Raw genomic sequence first — 19,925 nt, forward strand, 5'->3', positions numbered from 1 at the left:
TTAACAGACACTGTGGCATTGGCTCAGTTGGGTCCTGGTCGTTTATGAGTTTTATTGTTTTCGTTTATTCATTGCTTTTCTTGTTAATTGATTGGTTATATGAACTGTTTTTAATTTATAAGACAAATAAGCATTCCTATTCACTAGACTTCAGAGAGATCATAGAATCATAGAATCATAGAGTTGGAAGAGACCACAAGGGCCATCGAGTCCAACCCCTTGCCAAGCAGGAAACACCATCAGAGCACTCCTGACATATGGTTGTCAAGCCTCTGCTTAAAGACCTCCAAAGTAGGAGACTCCACCACACTCCTTGGCAGCAAATTCCACTGCCGAACAGCTCTTACTGTCAGGAAGTTCTTCCTAATGTTTAGGTGGAATCTTCTTTCTTGTAGTTTGGATCCATTGCTCCGTGTCCACTTCTCTGGAGCAGCAGAAAACAACCTTTCTCCCTCCTCTATGTGACATCCTTTTATATATTTGAACATGGCTATCATATCACCCCTTAACCTCCTCTTCTCCAGGCTAAACATGCCCAGCTCCCTTAGCCATTCCTCATAAGGCATCGTTTCCAGGCCTTTGACCATTTTGGTTGCCCTCCTCTGGACACGTTCCAGTTTGACAGTGTCCTTCTTGAACTGTGGTGTCCAGAACTGGACACAGTACTCCAGGTGAGATTCCCACACTGCTTTTCCTTGCCTGTAGTCCAGAAATGTATACCGTATTTTTCGCCCCATAGGGCGCACCACCCACCCCCATAGGTCGCACCTAGTTTTTTTTTGGGGGGGGAATAAAGAAAAAATATATATTTCCCCCCCAGGCGCGGGGCTGGCGCGGGGGAAGCCCGAGTTTTCCCCTACCCCAGCCCTGAGAACAGCCTGCTATCCGCAAGCCTGGTATCCCGAGGGTTGCGCAGAGCTTCCTGAAGCCTGCAGAGCAAGAGGGGTCAGTGTGCACCGACCCCTCTCGCTCTCCAGGCTTCAGCGAAAGCCTGCATTGGCCCCATAGGACGCACACACATTTCCCCTTCAGTTTTGGAGGGGGAAAAGTGCGTCCTATAGGGCGAAAAATACGGTACAGTGGTACCTCGCAAGACGAATGCCTCGCAAGACGAATGCCTCGCAAGACGAAAGAGTTTTCCGTTTTTTGAGTCGTTCCGCAAGACGAATTTCCCTATGGGCTTGCTTCGCAAGATGAAACGTCTTGCGAGTTCTTGCGAGTTTGTTTCCTTTTTCTTAAAGCCGCTAAGCCATTAATAGCCGCTAAGCCGCTAATAGCCGCTAAGCCGCTAATAGCCGTGCTTCGCAAGACGAAAAAACTGCAAGACGAAGAGACTCGTGGAACAGATTAATTTCGTCTTGCGAGGCACCACTGTATATTGCATATGCCTCCAACTACACAGAGTTTTGTAGTAATGGCAGGTTCTTTTTCGTATTCTTGGTGTAGGCACACAAGTGGGGAAACCTGTGCCTGCTGAGTGCATTCATGAAACAGTGTTAGTCTATAGAGACTTCTTGGTGGCAAGGTCTATCCTACAGTTCCAGCGCATATGCATATGCGTGGTTCCACATGCTTAGTTCTTCTTCCACAGCTGCAGTTGTGACATCATGAAGAACATTCCCTTGGTCTGCAGACGAAGTGAGCAAGACACTGAGTCTTTGTTTCTACAGCTCTCCCTTTCTTTCCTTTACATTTTCCCCTCCATTGGTTTTGTGATTTTGTTTTCTTCCCTTCTTTGTTCCCCCCTCCCCTGCGCCTTGTGGCATAGCAGCCTACATTTAAGAAATCATAGAATCATAGAATCATAGAATCATAGAGTTGGAAGAGACCACAAGGGCCATCGAGTCCAACCCCCTGCCAAGCAGGAAACACCATCAGAGCACTCCTGACATATGGTTGTCAAGCCTCTGCTTAAAGACCTCCAAAGAAGGAGACTCCACCACACTCCTTGGCAGCAAATTCCACCGTCGAACAGCTCTTACTGTCAGGAAGTTCTTCCTAATGTTTAGGTGGAATCTTCTTTCTTGTAGTTTGGATCCATTGCTCCGTGTCCGCTTCTCCGGAGCAGCAGAAAACAACCTTTCTCCCTCCTCTATGTGACATCCTTTTATATATTTGAACATGGCTATCATATCACCCCTTAACCTCCTCTTCTCCAGGCTAAACATGCCCAGCTCCCTTAGCCGTTCCTCATAAGGCATCGTTTCCAGGCCTTTGACCATTTTGGTTGCCCTCCTCTGGACACGTTCCAGTTTGTCAGTGTCCTTCTTGAATTGTGGTGCCCAGAACTGGACACAGTACTCCAGGTGTGGTCTGACCAGAGCAGAATACAGTGGCACTATTACTTCCCTTGATCTAGATGCTATACTCCTATTGATGCAGCCCAGAATTGCATTGGCTTTTTTAGCTGCCGCGTCACACTGTTGGCTCATGTCAAGTTTGTGGTCAACCAAGACTCCTAGATCCTTTTCACATGTACTGCTCTCAAGCCAGGTGTCACCCATCTTGTATTTGTGCTTCTCATTTTTTTTGCCCAAGTGCAATACTTTACATTTCTCCCTGTTAAAATTCATCTTGTTTATTTTTGCCCAGTTCTCTAATCTGTCAAGGTCATTTTGAAGTGTGATCCTGTCCTCTGGGTCAAATGCAAAAGTTGAGATGGGAAATTGGCCATCATTGGTCACAAGTCTTTTGAGTAGAGGATTTTGATGGCTTCTTGTGAGCATTGCCAAAAATTCACTAAGCAGGCTTGCCAGAACCATTCAATCTTTCTGTGTTGTGTTTTGGTTATTACTACCTTATTTGATTCTGGCCAAAGGCTGTGTACCCATTAGTACTGAATCTGGCTCCAGTGCACTCTCACCACTGACTTTTGAATCTGTGTGCACACAACATTACCCATTATGAAGCACAGTGGTACCTTGGTTCTCAAACTTAATTTGTTCCAGAAGTCTGTTCCAAAACCAAAGTGTTCTAAATCCAAGGCATGCTTTCCCATAGAAAGTAATGCAAAATGGATAAATCCATTCCAAACTTTTAAAAACAACCCCTAAAACAGCAATTTAACATAAATTTTACTATCTAACGAGACTGTTGATCCATAAAATGAAAGCAATAAACAATGTACTGCAGTCACACACACAATCAATCAATCAATCAATCAGTATCTGAACTTGGTTCCACACAGTCCCAAAAGAAAAAAGAGAGTCACAAAAATTGCAAAATAAGTAGCAAAAACAGACTGACCTCAGTGTAACACTCCATAACAGAAGCGTGGCACTCAAATTAGAAGCATAACTCTCAAATCTGAAGTGTAACACTCAAAACAGAAGTGTGGCACTCAAACTGGAAGTGTAACACTCAAAATGGAGCATGTTTGGCTTCTGAAAAAGTTCTCAAACCGGAACACTTACTTCCGGCTTTGCAGTGTTTGGGTTCTAAGTTGTTTGAGTATCAAGGCATTTGAGAACCACTGTAGTTTCTGTGGTTATTCATAGAATCATAGAGTTGGAAGAGACCACAAGGGCCATCGAGTCCAACCCCCTGCCAAGCAGGAAACACCATCAGAGCACTCCTGACATATGGCTGTCAAGCCTCTGCTTAAAGACCTCCAAAGGAGGAGACTCCACCACACTCCTTGGCAGCAAATTCCACTGTTGAACAGCTCTTACTGTCAGGAAGTTCTTCCTAATGTTTAGGTGGAATCTTCTTTCTTTATAAGTTTTTACACAAAGCAGTTCAATTTTCTTCAGTCATATGCATTGAAGCATTTCTAATTACCTCATTCAGTTATTGGATGCTGTAATGGTTCTAGGGGTTGCTCGTGCGTAAGCTTGTCCCAACTTCTGGCTGGGTTGCCTGAGTGAACCTTTCCTGTCCGGACAGCCACTCGCCCATGACTGTCTCAATCGCTGGCAGAATCCGCCAGTGGGCGTTTCTTAAACTTCTTCCAGCAAAGAAGCTCTTTGACGCCAAGTCTCCGCCTACTCTCCCTGCGCGGAAGCCTTCTGCGCAAGGAGGGCGTAGGCAGCGGAGGACCCTTCCTCTCCCCGCTGGTCCCCGGCAAGGAGTCATGTGACCGCCTCTCCGATTCTCCCATCTGCCCCCCTTCTCCACTGGAGCTATGCTGATTCTCTTCCCCAGAAGACGGGCTGCCTCTCCCACTCCCGGGACGCTCTCTGGGATCCCTTTGGAGCATGCTCTCTCCCTCGGACCCTGATGGCAGTTCCCTGACATCCACCTCCTCAGGACCCCTCCCACCCCGGGCGCGATTTTCCAGCACAACCTCCTCCCTCTCCTCAGCCTACGATGCGGGGAATCCCCTGAAAGAGCTGGCATCATCTTCTGAGGATTCTAACCCAGCCTCCCATCCGCTTGGATCTCTTCCTGCTAGTTGACCCTCCCAGTCTGATTCTTCTCCCTCGGACACCTCCTCTCCCTCCTCTTCAGAGGCAGGAAAACCCACAAAATCCCCTTCGTCGTCCGTGGGTCCAAATTCTTCCTCCCAGAATCTAGCTAATGGCTTACCTGGGAACAAACCATGAAACTCTTCCACCAGATACCCATCAGTGATTGATTCTGCAGGGACCCAAGTGTTTTCAGACCTAGGTTCCCCCTCCCAGGCTACCAAGTACTCTACTTGGGGACCTCGCCACCTCGAATCAAGTATTTCCGTACCTTCATTACAGTGTTCCCTCTCCTCTACCCGTGGGTGGGTGGTAACCCCTCCCTCCCGCCCCGGGAATTCCCGCCCCTCCCTGTAAGGTGAAAGTAGGGACCTATGGAACACCGGATGTATCTTCATGCTGTCAGGCAACTTGAGTTTAAATGCCACTGGGTTTACCTGCTGTATTACCTCAAAAGGCCCCAGCCGTCTCGACTGCAACTTCTTGCACCCTCCCTTTAGGGGCAACCCTTGGGATGACAACCACACCCGGTCTCCCACCTGTATGGCCTCCCCTCCTGACGGTGCCTGTCCGCCTGCCTCTTGTACACTTCCTTGGCCCGCTCCAAGTTCAGCCTTAGTTGCTGGTGTAAGGCCTCCACTTCCTCCACAAATTGCTCAGCTGCAGGTACACTCCATTCTTCCTCCCCCCTCCCTGGGAATGCCCTGGGTGACACCCGTAATTGGCCATGAAAGGGCTCGTTCCCGTGGACACGTGTTCAGAGTTATTGTACGCAAATTCAGCCAAAGATAATTTCTCTACCCAATCGTTCTGTCTCTCGCTGACATAGCAGCGTAGGTATTGCTGGAGTATGCCGTTCGCTCTTTCGGCTTGTCCGTTGGTTTCCGGGTGCCTCGCCGTCGAGAAGCTCACCTCAACCTGTAGCAAGCTCATGAGTTTCCGCCAGAACTGTGAAGTAAATTGTTTCCCGCGGTCCGAGATTACCCTCAAAAGATCCCCTTGCAGTCTGAAAATGTGATCCACGAACAGCCTGGCGGTCTCCTCTGCCGTTGCTGCATGTGAGCAAGCTACGAATTGGCACATTTTAGTCAGTAGATCGACTACTACCATGACCGCTGTCTTTCCCCTAGACTTGGGCAGATCTGTCCAAAATCAATGGACACCACCTCCCAGGGCCTTCCCGGTGTGGGTAAGGGTTCCAGTAGCCCCGCGGGGGCAGCCCTTTCCCCCATAGCCCTCTGGCATCGGTCGCACCCTCATACATATTCTCGTACATCTTCCCTCACCTTTGGCCACCAGAACTACCTGGTGACCAGCAGCATGGTCTTGTGCTGTCCAAAGTGCCCAGCTGTTGGGTTGTCATGGAGTTGCTTAAGTACCTTCCCCCTCAAAGTTTTCCCCGGTACATACAGCGCCCCCTTATAGTACAGTAGCCCTTCCTTTTCCTCAAACCCTCCATGGACTTCCTTTCTGTCCCTGAGCTCCCTGATCTTGGTCTGAGCAAACTCATCGTCTCTGGTGAGCCCTGCCAGTTCTCGTTTGCTAACCAACGCCCCCCCCCCACCCACCGGTCCTCGGGGAACACGTGCCTGGTCTCTGGTGGCCCTTCTCCTTCCATGTACTCCGGTTTCCGGGAGAGAGCGTCTGCCCTTATGTTCTCCTCCCCCGGCACGTATCAGATCTCGAAGGAAAACTTGGCGAACTCCTGGGCCCACCTGATCTGTCTCTGGTTGAGCACTCGCACGGTCTGCCAGTATTCCAAGTTCTTGTGGTCAGTTCATACCTGGATCTTGTGCCGCGCCCCTATCAACAGATGTCTCCATTGCCAAAATGCCGCATAGATCGCAAGCAGTTCTCGGTCATACACTGTGTAGTTTTGCTCTGACTTGCTCAGCTTCCTGGAGAAAAAGGCACACGGCCTCCAGTTCTACTTGGCCCCAGGTTGCAAAAGGACCACTCCAATGGCGCGGTCGGACGCGTCCGTCTCCAGTCTCATGGGCTTCTCCGGATCCCCGTGCAGGAGTTGCTCTTCCGAGGCGAACGCCCTCTTCAGTTTTTCAAAGGATTGCTGCGCACCCTCTGTCCACGCGAACTTCTTTTTGCTACTAAGACAATCCGTTATGGGCGCTGTCAAGTGAGCGAAGTTCTTTATGAACTTCCTGTAGAAAGCCTAGGAACCTTTGCACATCCTTTCTGTTTTGGGGGCTTTCCATTCCAGCACTGCCTTCACCTTGCCCGGATCCATGGCTAGTCCTTTGTCTGACAGCCTGTAGCCCAGGAACTCGACCTCCTTGGTGTGGAATTGGCATTTTTCCAGCTTGACCCACAACTGGTGCTTCTTCAATCTCTGTAGCACCTCCCAGACATCTCTGACATGTTGCTTTTCATTGTCCGAATAGATTAAGACGTCGTCCAAAAAGGCTACACAATTCTTGTACAGCAGGGGCCCCAACACATGATGCATGAATGCTTGAAAGCAGGCAGAGCCCGATTGTAATCCAAATGGCATGACTAAGTACTCAAAAGCCCCCATGGGGGTGAACATAGTCGTTTTCCATTCGTCCCCCTCCCTTATCCTAATCAGATTGTAGGCTCCCCTGAGGTCCAGCTTGGTAAAAATCTTCCCCTGCCTCACACGTGTCAAAATATCATCAATCCTGGGCATTGGGAAAGTCACGGGTTCTGATACCAGGTTTAGGGCCCGGTAATCCACCACCAATCTGGGCTGGTTCGTCTCTTTTTTGTCCACAAAGAACACTGGACTGCCCCCCACTGCCTTAGATTCCCTTATGAAACCTCTCTTCAGGTTCTTGTCAATAAACTGCCGTAGCTCCTGCATCTCCTGGTCGGACATGGCATACAGCTTACCCACTGGTAACTGAGCCCCTGGAAGCAGGTTGATTTGGCAGTCAAAGGGCCTGTGGGGGGCAGCTTATCTGCCTCCCTCTCGCTGAAGACCTCCTTCAGATCAGCATATTGCGGTGGCACCTCCCCTTTTTGCTCCAGGGCCAACCCAGCCACCCGGGCCACAGTCATTCTGGGTTCCTTCCCTCCCAGACAGTGCTCTAAGCAGTAAGCTGACCCAAAGGTGACCGACCACTGATGCCATGACACCACTGGGTCGTGCATTGCCAGCCAGCTCATTCCCAGTATTATTGGGGGTCCTGCCAGCGTGGCCACGTGAAAGACAATGGTTTCCTTGTGCCTGGAGACCCTCATTCACATTGGCAGTGTCTGGGGCGTCACTCCCCCCCCCCAGGAGTTCCCTGCCATCGATGGTGGTCACCTGCAAGGGAAAGTCTAGTGGTAACAGATGGAGTTGGTGCTCCAGAGCGAAGTCTCTGCTGAAGAAATTACACAAGCTGCCAGAATCTAGCAGTCCCTTCACTTTGACGGGGTGCCTGTTTGGGAGTTCTAGCACCACCTCTATGGCTATAGCTGCCTTGGGGGGGGGGGTCAGGCTGGGGCACTTCTATTGGTGGCTGGCCTGGCTGCTGGCCCTGTTGATTGGCAGCCAGGCGTTGTCGTTTCCCTGCACCTGCCCCTCCTCCCCCTTCTCGTCGTGGTCTGCAGCCCCCATCATGCCTTACCAGGCTTTTCGTTGAGGGCAGACCTTTGCAAAATGTCCCGGTTGCTGACAGAGGAAACACTTCTTGGTAGTTTTCCACTCCTTTCCCTCCCTTTTCCGACCTTCACCAACGTTTGAAACTTCGCACGCACGCGCCCCATCAATTTCCATTGGCTCCGCCGCCTGGGAAGGCTCCCTCGGCATCTCGGGAATACGGTTGTCATGGAAACGTTCTGCCCTATGCTCCCGCTTTTCTTGAGCCCGTGCTTCCTGGCGTACACCGATTGCAAGCACAGTCTTTGTGAGTTCATCCATCGACCGCGGGCGGGGCGCTCGTGACAACTCGTCTTTCACTTCGGGGGACAAACCCGCTTCAAACAACATTTGCATCGGTTCAGAGTCCAAATCCCACCCAAGTTTGTGGACTAACATCGCGAAACGCGACCAGTAGTTTTTGACAGACAGGCTCCCCTGCTTGCACCCCATCAGTTCCTGTCTCGTCATGCTTTGCTCCACCTCGCTGGAGAACATCGCGTCCATCGCTTGGTAGGATTTCTTAAGATCTTTCAATGCATCATTCTGCGTCACCATTAGGGGCCTGATCCATTCACGCGCCCCATCCTGCAGATGTCCTACAATGTAAGCCACCCTCTCCCCGTCATCAGCAAAGTCATTTTTCTGCACTTCCAGAGCGTACTGAATTTCCGTTCGGAAGGCATTGTAGTCTTGGGGCTTTCCACCAAACTTGTGTACCAGCCCCTGAACCTTCCTCCCTATCGGGGTGGCTCTGACCTGTGCATCCTGAGCCCGTCTCTCCTCCAGCCACGCCGTCAGGGTAGCTACATGCGCCTCCAGGTCTCGGTTCCTCTCTACCAGACCTCGCACCAGGGCTTCTTGCTCTGTCCCTCCGGCCGGCTCTGTTTGGCTCATCTTGCTGCCTCTCCGGGGCTGCGTACAAGCAACGTCAGGGACTGACGGATTGCTGTAATGGTTCTAGGGGTTGCTCGTGCGTAAGCTCGTCCCAACCTCTGGCTGGGTTGCCTGAGTGAACCTTTCCTGTCCGGACAGCCACTCGCCCATGACTGTCTCAATCGCTGGCAGAATCCGCCAGTGGGCGTTTCTTAAACTTCTTCCAGCAAAGAAGCTCTTTGACGCCAAGTCTCCGCCTACTCTCCCTGCGCAGAAGCCTTCTGCGCAAGGAGGGCGTAGGCAGCGGAGGACCCTTCCTCTCCCCGCTGGTCCCTGGCAAGGAGTCATGTGACCGCCTCTCTGATTCCCCCATCTGCCCCCCTTCTCCACTGGAGCTATGCTGATTCTCTTCCCCAGAAGAGGGGGACGCTCCCGGGACGCTCTCTGGGATCCCTTTGGAGCTTGCTCTCTCCCTCGGACCCTGATGGCAGTTCCTTGACAGATACATTTCATGTTAGTGTGCTTGTGCAAACTTAGCATAAGCATTGGCTGTTTTGCTGTCATCTATATGGCCTCCATGTAGAAACATTGTGTTACATTTCTATAGCAAAATCTATTGTGCTTTTGTTGAACCTGCATGTATAGCTGTGTATGTTCTGCAATAAAAATGTTAGCTTCTTCTCTTCCCATGGGAAAGGATGCTTGCATAACAAAAGCTTTCTCAGCAGTTCCAAAGCTTTTTGCAGTTTCTTAGCATTTCCTTAAAGCAACAGGCTTTTGGGGCCCTTGGGGCCCCTCCCACATTTCTAGCTTGGCACAAGTGTGAGGATGAGTGAGAGAGAATATTTTTCACTGTGAAGTACAGTCCGTCCGGGGCTCCCTCTTTTAAGTTCATTGCCCCTTTTTCAGTCAAGCTGAGTGTGAGTGAGTCAGTGGAAGGTGGTTTCATTTGTTTTTCTTGATTACTAGTCATCAGGGTATTATTTAACCCCTTTGAGGTAAAGGCTCCATTAATTTTCTCCCGGCCATGTGGTTGATTCCCCTCAGGTCCCTTGCTATTGTGCCACCAATAACTGGAAGTGACGGAAGCAGCTGCTTTCTTTAACTTTCTTTGGCACCTGTAGCAATTTTAAGTGAAGTGTTGGGAAGAATTGTTTTTTCCCTCTTTAGCCAAACGGTTGAAGTTCATAGTTACAATAAATATGGCAAAAATAATGGATAATTAATAAAAGCAAGCAAGCAAGCAAGCAAGCAAGCAAGCAAGCAAGTAAATAAATAAATAAATAAATAAATAAATAAATCTATTATTTTGTTGTTGAAAGTTAAGAACATAGCAATATATCACAGTTTCTATAGCTGTAGGCTATAGAATGGTATTTAAAATGAGAGTTTGCAACTTCCGGTCAGCTGCAGAGCCATTACAGATGCGGATTTAGCCTCTTGGGGAAAGTCCGAACTCGGCAGGAGATTTGGAGCTACACAAAGGCGCTGTGAGCTGCGTTAAAAAACCCCAAAGGGAGTTTTGGGTGCAGGGGATCGGGCGGCGCCCTTGGTGTCTATCCTTTTAGTCGGACGGCTCTGTAAAAAGAGCTCAAATGACCAGGGGATTGAGGCACGGGTGCTTTGGATCTGTCGCTACTCCTGCCTTGCAAAGCCTCTGTTTCCGGTGGCAAAAAAGCAGCTGGCTTCCTGATGCAAAAAGACTGAATTTGACTGGATGTGGAGTAAAATTTTGGAGTACTTGGCGAACAGATGGCATAATGGGATGTAAACAGGGAGTCCGTCCCATTGCTGGTGAGAAAAGGGCGCAGTAAGAATTTCTACGAAATCGAAAGTACGTGAGTTCCTTTTTCCGCAAGCGGATATAATTTTAGTGCTATTCCACTAGCCTCATAAGGCAGGGCTGAATGGATTTCTAAAAAAATATATAATTTTACTCTAGATTTATAGACTTTAGATTTCATTTTGACTGAAAGACAGTTCTGAAGCGCTGGGGGAGGAGAAACCCCGGCCGGCTCTGCCAAAGGCAACTTTGTTTCCAGGGCTGCTGGCGATCGATACAGACGTGTTATAAAGTAATAACTATTCGGACTACTCATTTCTAGCAACGAACGGAGCTAATATGAAAAAGTGTGGGATGAAGTTAAGAGAGATTTGGAAGTGTGGGGAAGAATGAAACTATCACTTATGGGAAGAATCTGGAATTATGGAAGCCAGGGAATGGGGGGGGGGGAGTCGATGCTCTGATTGAGCAAAGATGTATGTTGTCAGGGCTGCTTCCAGATCCCAGCTCACAGAGGATCACGCTAGCCAGCGTTCACTTTATAAAAGTCTTTATTGAGTTACAGTTTCCAATTCCAAGCTGCAGCGTGCAGCCCTACGTCTTATAAGCTAGACCGGCGAAGCTCTGTCTGAGTCCCCGCCTCCTGTACACCAACTTAATATCCTAGCCTTACTCCACCTTTTCCACCTGACCGTTCTTCTCTGGGTCCCTCTGCCCCCCGTGGTCTCTTCCTTCCGGGACTCTTCTGACGCTGACCCCCCGGACCCTTCTGTCTCCTTGCGGCGGGCTTTAGGACCTGGCTCCCTTTCCGGGCTGCTTACTGTGCCGCCTTCCTGTGCATTTGAACTTGGCGTGCGCGCCCAACCTTCCACTTTCCGCTTGACCGTTGCTTCGCTCTCCGATGGAGGTGTGGCCACTCCTGACTCATGCCCTCCCCCCTGCGGCGAGCCGCCGGATCCCGATGCCTGGCGCCCTTCCTCCCCACTGCGCTCCGTTGGGGACGTTGGCCCCTATTTCCAACTGCTGCTCTCTGAACCCCCTTTTGTCCCTTCCTCCTGGGGTGTCCCCCTAAGCTCCCCCCTTGCTCTGGTCACTGGCGCTCCTTTCTGTGAATCTTCCGATTCACTGGAAAGACTCGGAGATCTCGGGTCGTCGTCATCGCTCATCTTTCCTTCGGACTCCTCCCCCTCGCTCTCTGTTTCCTCCCTTGCCCTCGCCTCTGTTCCTGAACCCCTGACATATGTGATGATAAAATTTTATTTTGATTGTATTAAAAAAAGAAAATTCAATAAATATTGTTATAAAAATAAAATAAAATGAGTGTCGGCAAATGTGTCCTCTTTTTTGCTTCTCAAAATATGGCGACCCTACTTCAACATAACCACAGACTGTCTAACTTGTCGTAATCAAGTTTTTCTGTACAACTTTTAATGAAGTTTTTTTCTTAAAGTATGGAAACTGTTGCCTTAGTGGAGTCTTTAATTGGTGCCAACACAACTTATGCACCATCCTTTCAAACCTTTGGCAGTGTGCCTTTCTCCTTTGTTTTTTTGGAGCGTAGCCTTTTTTGGGGCAATTAAAGCTTCTGAGGATGTAGGGTAACTTACAGCTCTGCACTCCAGTCCTCTCTTCCTGACATTATATTGGGACAAGGTAGTCTTCCATCCAGGTTCTTATTTTCTGCCAAAGACTTCGTCAAACTCCACCCCAACTTTATATTACCTTTTTTCTTGCCCCCTGCTCTGTGTCGATCGTTGATCTTTGTGTTGATCGTATCTTGTTATCCTAAAAAAAAAATAACCCTAATATTTTTCATTGTTAATGCCACTCTGTATAAAGATCACAAACTTTCTCCTCAGTGGGTGGGTTACAAGAGTGCTCATCGTCCCCTGCAATATGGCTTCAGAGTGTGCTGCATGCAGGCTGTAGCTGCCTTTGCAGCAACCAGTAGGATAATGTTAACCCCAGAGCCATGTTGAGCTACAACATCGTCACAGCTCTTGACTTTCAACTTCCACTGTGCTCTTAATACTTCAGCCTGGGCTGATGTATTTTTTGGAACAATAATCCTCCAATGTGTTAACTCTTTAGGACAACCTACTACAAATTTCAGATGAGAAAGCTTGCTATTCTCCCATATGTGCACAGAGACCATGAAGAAGGATGGGTAGCTTGACCTTAACTGAAGTTCTCTTGAGTGATCATATGTGGAGTCACACAACTTTCTCAGCTGCACACTGTGGTTAGATACTGAATGTTGGTATGGTAATTTTTGAACTGAGCAAAACCTCTTTGTACTTGCAAGCTGGAACTTAAGGGGTGGAGTATGTGAAGATGCACTGCATAGACATAAGTATTTCCATATGAATGGTTCTATAGATGACCATTCTCAAGAACTTCAGTTACAAGTATGCAACATATTTTCTAATATAGTTTCAGATGGCCGCAATGGGAAAGGCCGCATCGGATCTCCAGATGAAGAACAAGAAGCTGCAAGCCAAATTAACCAAAATATTGCTCTGGCCATTGCTGGGAATCAGTTTAATCTCCTACGGTCCTATGGTTCATCTGTGTCCACAGTGGTAGGTCTACCTACACTATGTGTTTGCATAATTTTTTCTTGCTTTGTTACTCCCCATTACTGACCCAAATTCTAGGAGCCAACTTTTAAGGATTTATTATGTTCTTTCATTTGATCTAGTGGGCATACTGAGCATATTTTCCACGGGGAAGGGCTGTAGCTCAGTGGTAGAACATGCATAAGGTCCCAGGTTCAGTCAGTCTCCAGCATCTCCAGGTAAGGCTGCAAGAGACTCCTGCCTGTAGCCCTGGAAAGCCACTGCCAGTCAGTGTAGACAGTACTAAGCAAGTTGGACCAAATATCCAGTAGCTTCCTATAGCTCTATGCTTCTTTAGCCTCCTTGCTGTTTGGAGCTGATGGGACTTGTAGTCCAAGACTTCTGGAGAGCCGCAGATTGAGGAAGGCTACTCCAGAGTATTTGATGCTGTTTTTTGTTTTTGCAAGTGTGCCGTTCACACCTGCAAAAAACCCTACAGAGGTGTACCACCTGAAATAGAGATATTCCCAACTCCCAAATCTAAGTGGCTACAGCAGATTTATTAGCTGGAAACGGCACCTTAAACAAAAGAAAGGAGCCCTACCAATTGTGTGACTGGTGACATTCATTAGGACTATTAAATATGCCCTTCTTTATGTCTAACTTTCTTGAACTTCTTATTTTATTTGTTCCAAGCCTTACAAACAATACAACACTTTAAGTCCAGAAACTACACGCCACCTTTTGATCTGTTTCCTGTGGATCATGAAAAACGCTGATCAGAATCTTATTCAGAAATGGGTTGCAGACCTGCCATCTATGCAGCTAAACAAGATTTTAGATGTCCTTTACATCTGTGTCTCAGGCTTTGAGTATAAGGTAAATAGAATGGTGCCCAGTCCATACTTGTTGCTAATTGTTTTGATGTGTTACAGACACAGTGTACAGGTTTCCTTGGATGGAAATATGCTACATTTATTTTACAAGTGTGCTTCACTTTTAACTTTGTGCAAAACTTTGTGCAAAATTGAACTTTTCAAGAGGTACAAAATAATTGGTTTGTAGATTTCTTTGTACAGGATGAGTCTTTTAAAAGAGGCCCCGTGGAACATGTGTACTCTGTGTCCACGGGGCCTCTTTTGAAGGACTCACCCTGTACATTTAAAAGACATACTAACCTTTTGATACTGATAGTTTAGCTCACATAATTCTTTATGTCTGTGCAGGGCAAGCAAAGCTCAGACAAAGTCAGCACTCAAGTACTCCAGAAATCAAGGGATGTAAAAGCTCGGCTAGAAGAGGCCTTACTAAGAGGAGAGGGAGCCAGGGGTGAAATGATGAAGCGGTGCAGGATGCCTGCTGGTATGCTCCTTGCTTTTTTTATCTCATTTGTGAAACCAAAAAGAAATTGTAGATATAAAAACACAGGTTTCCATAACAACTTTTGACAGCAAAAAATGTCTGAAGAAATATTTGAAAAGAGTTTGATTATTAATGACTGAGTCAGAAAATTAAGAAATTGCCTTATACTCTACCTTCATCGTTCAGCTCGGTCACTGAGATCCAGCGCCGGGGCCTTCTGGCAGTTCCCTCATTGCGACAAGTGAGGTTACAGGGAACCAGACAGAGGGCCTTCTCGGTAGTGGCGCCCACCCTGTGGAACACCCTCCCTTCCTATGTGAAGGAAATAAACAGCTGTCTTATCTTTAAAAGAATCTGAAGGCTTCCCTGTTTAGGGAAGTTTTAAATATTTAATGCTGTATTGTTTTTAACACTTGATTGGGAGCTGCCCAGAATGGCTGGGGAAACTCAGCCAGATGGGCGGGTGTCAGGGGTTCAGGAGCAGAGGCAAGGGCAAGGGAGGAAACAGAGAGCGAGGGGGAGGAGGCAGAAGAAAGGATGAGTGATGACGACGACCCGAGATCTCCGAGTCTTTCCAGTGAATCAGAAGATTCACAGAAAGGAGCACCAGTGGCCAGGGCAAGAGGGGAGCCTAGGGGGACACCCCAGGAGGAAAGGGCCAGAGGGGGCTCAGAGGGGAGCAGTTGGAAATCGGGACCAGCGTCACCAACAGAGAGCAGGGGAGAGGAAGGGCGTCAGGTATCAAGCGCTGGCAGCTCACAACAGGAGGGAGGGCACGAGTCAGGAGTGGCCACACCTCCATCGGGGAGCGAAGAAACGGTCAGACGGAAAGTGGAAGGTTGGGCGCGCGCGCCAAGTTCAAATGCACAGGAAGGTGGCGCAGTAAGCAGCCCGGAAAGGGAGCCAGGTCCTAAAGCCCGGCGCAAGGAGACAGGAGGGTCCGGGGGGTCGGCGTCAGAAGAATCCAGGAAGGAAGAGACCCCGGGGGGCAGAGGGACCCAGAAAAGAACAGTCAGGCGGAAAAGGTGGAGTAAGGCTAGGATATTAAGTTGGTGTACAAGGGGCGGAGACTCAGACGGAGCTTCGCCGGTCTAACCCATAAGACGTAGAGTTGCACGCAGCAGCTTGAGAATGGAAACTGTAACTCAATAAAGACTTTTACTAAATGATCGCTGGCTAGCGTGATCCTCTGTGAGCTAGGATCTGCAAGCAGCTCTGACAGCGGGGTATAAATAATATATTATTATTATTATTATTATTATTATTATTATTATTATTATTATACTAAGGGTGCCCTGGAGGATTGTTACTCTTTTGTGGGAGGGATTCAAGTGCATACTGGAACTTTAAAGGTAAAGGTAAAGGTACCCCTGCCCGAGCGGGCCAGTCTTGACAGACTCTGGGGTTTGTGCGCCCATCTCACATCTATAGGCCGGGGGCTTCCGGGTCACGTGGCCAGCGTGACAAAGCTGCATCTGGCGAGCCAGCGCAGCACACGGAACGCCGTTTACCTTCCCGCTGGTAAGCTGTACCTATTTATCTACTTGCACCCGAGGGTGCTTTCGAACTGCTAGGTTGGCAGGCGCTGGGACCGAGCAGCAGGAGCGCACCCCGCCGCGGGGATTCGAACCGCCGACCTTTCGATCGGCAAGCCCTAGGCGCTGAGGCTTTTACCCACAGCGCCACCCGCATCCCGGAACTTTAGGCTTATGCAATTAAAGTGGCTGAGAGCAAAGAGAAGCAAGAGACCTTTCTGTTGAGCTCTGCCTCTTAAACCAGAACCAGTAAAGGTGGTGAATGTTAATAATAATAATAATAATAATAATAATAATAATAATAATAATAATAATAAGTTGTTGTTGTTGTTGTTAAACTTAGCTTCCTACAACTAGATGGGATAAACTGTGCTTATATACTTGAAAATGCCTAGGGGGAAAGTGTCAGCAGTAGACAAGCCACTGCATCTGAGTGGATTATCATTGACTATTCTTTTCCAAGGCCTTTTTTAAGCAAATCACTTCTTTAAGCAAGTAACTGTACTAGTTTGGCTTCTTCTTGATTGCTTAGTACTGCTCTCCCTCTTCTTTCGTCCTCAAGTTTCTTTCTAGAAAGTGACCAGAAAGCTGGTTTGATCATTGTTTCAACTCCCCAATTTGATCCTTACTACAGTATAGGCCAATTGAAGGTGCCCATTTTATGAGGACGTGCATGGAACTAGTCCTCACCTGCTGCCGTTGCTTGCCTTGGCTGCCAAAAGAAGCATACAGGCTGCTTTTTTTCTGGTAGCCAGGACAGGTAGCAACCAGGTCAGTAGCACAGGCACTTCTGTAGAAAGGTGAACTGAGTCTTGGGACTGGTTGCCAGCCATTCTCTCTTTCTGCTTATTGAAAGAAGGTGGCTTGCAGGTGTTGGTTACACACATATTTTCATTAAGAGGGTAATGCAAGAGTACATCCTATACCTAAGCCGGTGTGGTAGTCCCAGATGATGTTGGGCTGCAACTCCCATCATCCGTTACCATTGGCCATAGTGCCTAAGGCTGGTGTGAGTTAAGAGTACCAACAGCATCTGGTAGCACCATGTTGGCTACTCCTGCTGTACCTCACCCAAGTCTGGACTTCTGGGCCTCATTCATTTGTCTGCCTCTGTCCAATATTTTGCTTCGTAAAGGTAAAGGACCCCTGACAGTTAAGTCCAGTCACGAACGACTCTGGGGTTGTGGTGCTCATCTCGCTTTACTGGCCGAGGGAGCCAGCGTTTGTCCACAGACAGTTTTTCTGGTTCATGTGGCAAGCATGACTGAGTTGCTTCTGGTGAAACCAGAGCAACACACGGAAACACCATTTACCTTCCTGCCGGAGCGGTACTGTCAGGAAACTGCTATCAGCTCAGAGGCGAGAGGTGGAAGGGCAGTTGTGTTATAGGGAACCTCTGAAAATCTTGCAAAGCAGTTCCTCCTCCGGCGAAGAGGGAAGCCCCGCCTCCAGTGGAAAGGAGGTGCAGGGAGCAGGGGATGCTAGGGAGAGCCTGAGCAAACCGGAGAGGAGGGAAGTACCCCTTTGCCAGCGCCCATTCTGTGCAGTAGGTTTCGGCGCAGGGAGGGGCAGAGAAGGCTGAGGGTCACGCGACTGTTATGCTGGGGGAGGTACAAAGACCGACCACTCCCAGATTCTGCTAGCGATTGAGCCAGACATGAACTTATGACGCTCTTCACTGTAAATAGTTTGCACTAAGAATAAAGCCTGGAAAAGACAGGTCGGAGTCTTGCCTGTTTGCTCTTGAGCAACCACACCAACACCTGACAGGTACCTATTTATCTACTTGTACTTTTTGGCGTGCTTTCGAACTGCTAGGTTGGCAGGAGCTGGGACCGAGCAACGGGAGCTCACCCTGTTGCTGGGATTTGCACCGCCGACCTTCTGATGGCAAGCCCAGCGGCTCAGTGGTTTAGACCACAGCACCACCCCTGTCCTGTTTTGCTTCTAGGTTGGTTTTATTTCCTGGCTCTAAGCCCCATTGTTCTCAGGGGCACATGGTTCCCATCTGTTGTATTTCAACAATTCCATACCAAATGTGCTCTTTTAGTTTGTGTGCAAAAAGATACCCTTTCCTTCACTGCTAGCACAATGGATGTAGCCTCTTGCAGAACTCATATCAGTAGGGAAATATTGATATTAAAGTTTCAGTGTGATTCTATGTATGTTGCCCTTGTAGGGAACGATAAATTCCCAGGATTTAATGAGAACCTACGATGGAAGAAAGAGCAGACACACTGGCGGCAAGCAAATGAGAGGCTAGATAAGTAAGTAATTTAATGAATTTTTATTGCTTTAACCAGAGCAGCTTCTCTCTGTGGCCATCTAGTTTCATTCCTGAACCGAGGCAGAAAACTCTATCCTTAAAGCATCCTGGACTGTATAGCTGTATAGCTGTTCTGTCCTTAACATATGTGTCAACAGTGGTTTAGACTGCAGCCCTGGTAGTAAGTTCCATTGAAGTAAATGAACAATATTTCTGAGTAGACATTTAGAAGAATTTACTGTTAGAGCTTATTGTTTGCTCCCCCCCCCAATAATAAATCTATGGTGGAGGTACCTCTTGTCAGTATTGCAGTGTTTCATTCTCTCGGCCCACACCTTTCAGGTGGTTTGTCAATTTTAGACTTCATGATAAACCAGAATTATCATAACCATGCTTCGTAAATCCAGACAAGGCACCCTATCTGTCACAGAACGGGACTCTCTGACAGGACAGAAACAGAGACAGTGGAAGAACAGAGAGAATTCCTAAGAGAAGAGGGGGAAGCAATTAGCAAAAGGAATTCGATCTTTGTGCACACAGAGGAAGGAGAAACACAGAGAGCAGGAATACAGCTGCAGAGCTCAGAGAGTGATGCAGACACAGATTAGGGGGAGTACAGTCTCCCAGAATAACGAGATTAAATGAGAAGCGAAACTACCCAGAAGAGAAGGTGGCATTTTTCCTGTTGGGGGGAAAGGGGGTGGAGCTTAGTTCTGGCAACTGGGTCATCAGAGGAACTGAAATTAGCAGAGCTCCAACCGGAGCTTTTAAAAGTGCCAATAAATTGGGTTCCGCTAGGGGCGCCTTGGAAGATGGCCGACGATACCATCTCTCCAGCTCACACGAGGTAATTAAGAGGCTGAGATGGGAGTAATCAGCCTCCCTAGATTCTTCCCGGTGGAAGGGAAGACGCAGTGGACAAGACTGGTAGATGAAGGGAACACAGTGGATGTAGCCTACCTTGATTTCAGCAAGGCATTTGACAAGGTGCCCCATGATATTCTTGTAAAGAAGCTGGTAAAATGTGGTCTTGACTATGCTATCACTCAGTGGATTTGTAACTGACTGACTGACTGAACCCAAAGGGTGCTCATCAATGGTTCCTCTTCATCCTAGAGAAGAGTGACTAGTGGGGTGCCACAGAGTTCTGTCTTGGGCCCGGTCTTATTCAACATCTTTATCAAAGACTTGGATGATGGACTCAAGGGCATCCTGATCAAATTTGCAGATGACACCAAACTGGGAGGGGTGGCTAACACCCCAGAGGACAGGATCACACTTCAAAACGACCTTGACAGATTAGAGAACTGGGCCAAAACAAACAAGATGAACTTTAACAGGGAGAAATGTAAAGTATTGCACTTGGGCAAAAAAAAATGAGAGGCACAAATACAAGATGGGGGACACCTGGCTTGAGAGCAGTACATGTGAAAAGGATCTAGGAGTCTTGGTTGACCACAAACTTGACATGAGCCAACAGTGTGACGCGGCAGCTAAAAAAGCCAATGCAATTCTGGGCTGCATCAATAGGAGTATAG

General features: G+C 48.3%; 1 protein-coding gene across 4 annotated transcripts in view; it reads left to right on the forward strand.

Moving 5' to 3' along the window:
• Positions 1 to 19,925, forward strand: part of DOCK8 (dedicator of cytokinesis 8) — a 168,055-nt gene that overhangs the window by 106,036 nt on the left and 42,094 nt on the right. For all 4 annotated transcript variants that reach the window (XM_082241467.1, XM_082241468.1, XM_082241469.1 and 1 more), the window contains 4 exons: positions 13,100 to 13,248; positions 13,921 to 14,103; positions 14,451 to 14,586; positions 18,301 to 18,388. In XM_082241467.1, coding sequence (XP_082097593.1) covers positions 13,100 to 13,248; positions 13,921 to 14,103; positions 14,451 to 14,586; positions 18,301 to 18,388 — 556 coding nt within the window. The remainder of the gene's footprint in view (positions 1 to 13,099; positions 13,249 to 13,920; positions 14,104 to 14,450; positions 14,587 to 18,300; positions 18,389 to 19,925) is intronic.

Source organism: Podarcis vaucheri, assembly GCF_965113315.1.
Source record: "Podarcis vaucheri genome assembly, chromosome: 11".
Lineage (NCBI taxonomy): Eukaryota > Metazoa > Chordata > Lepidosauria > Squamata > Lacertidae > Podarcis > Podarcis vaucheri.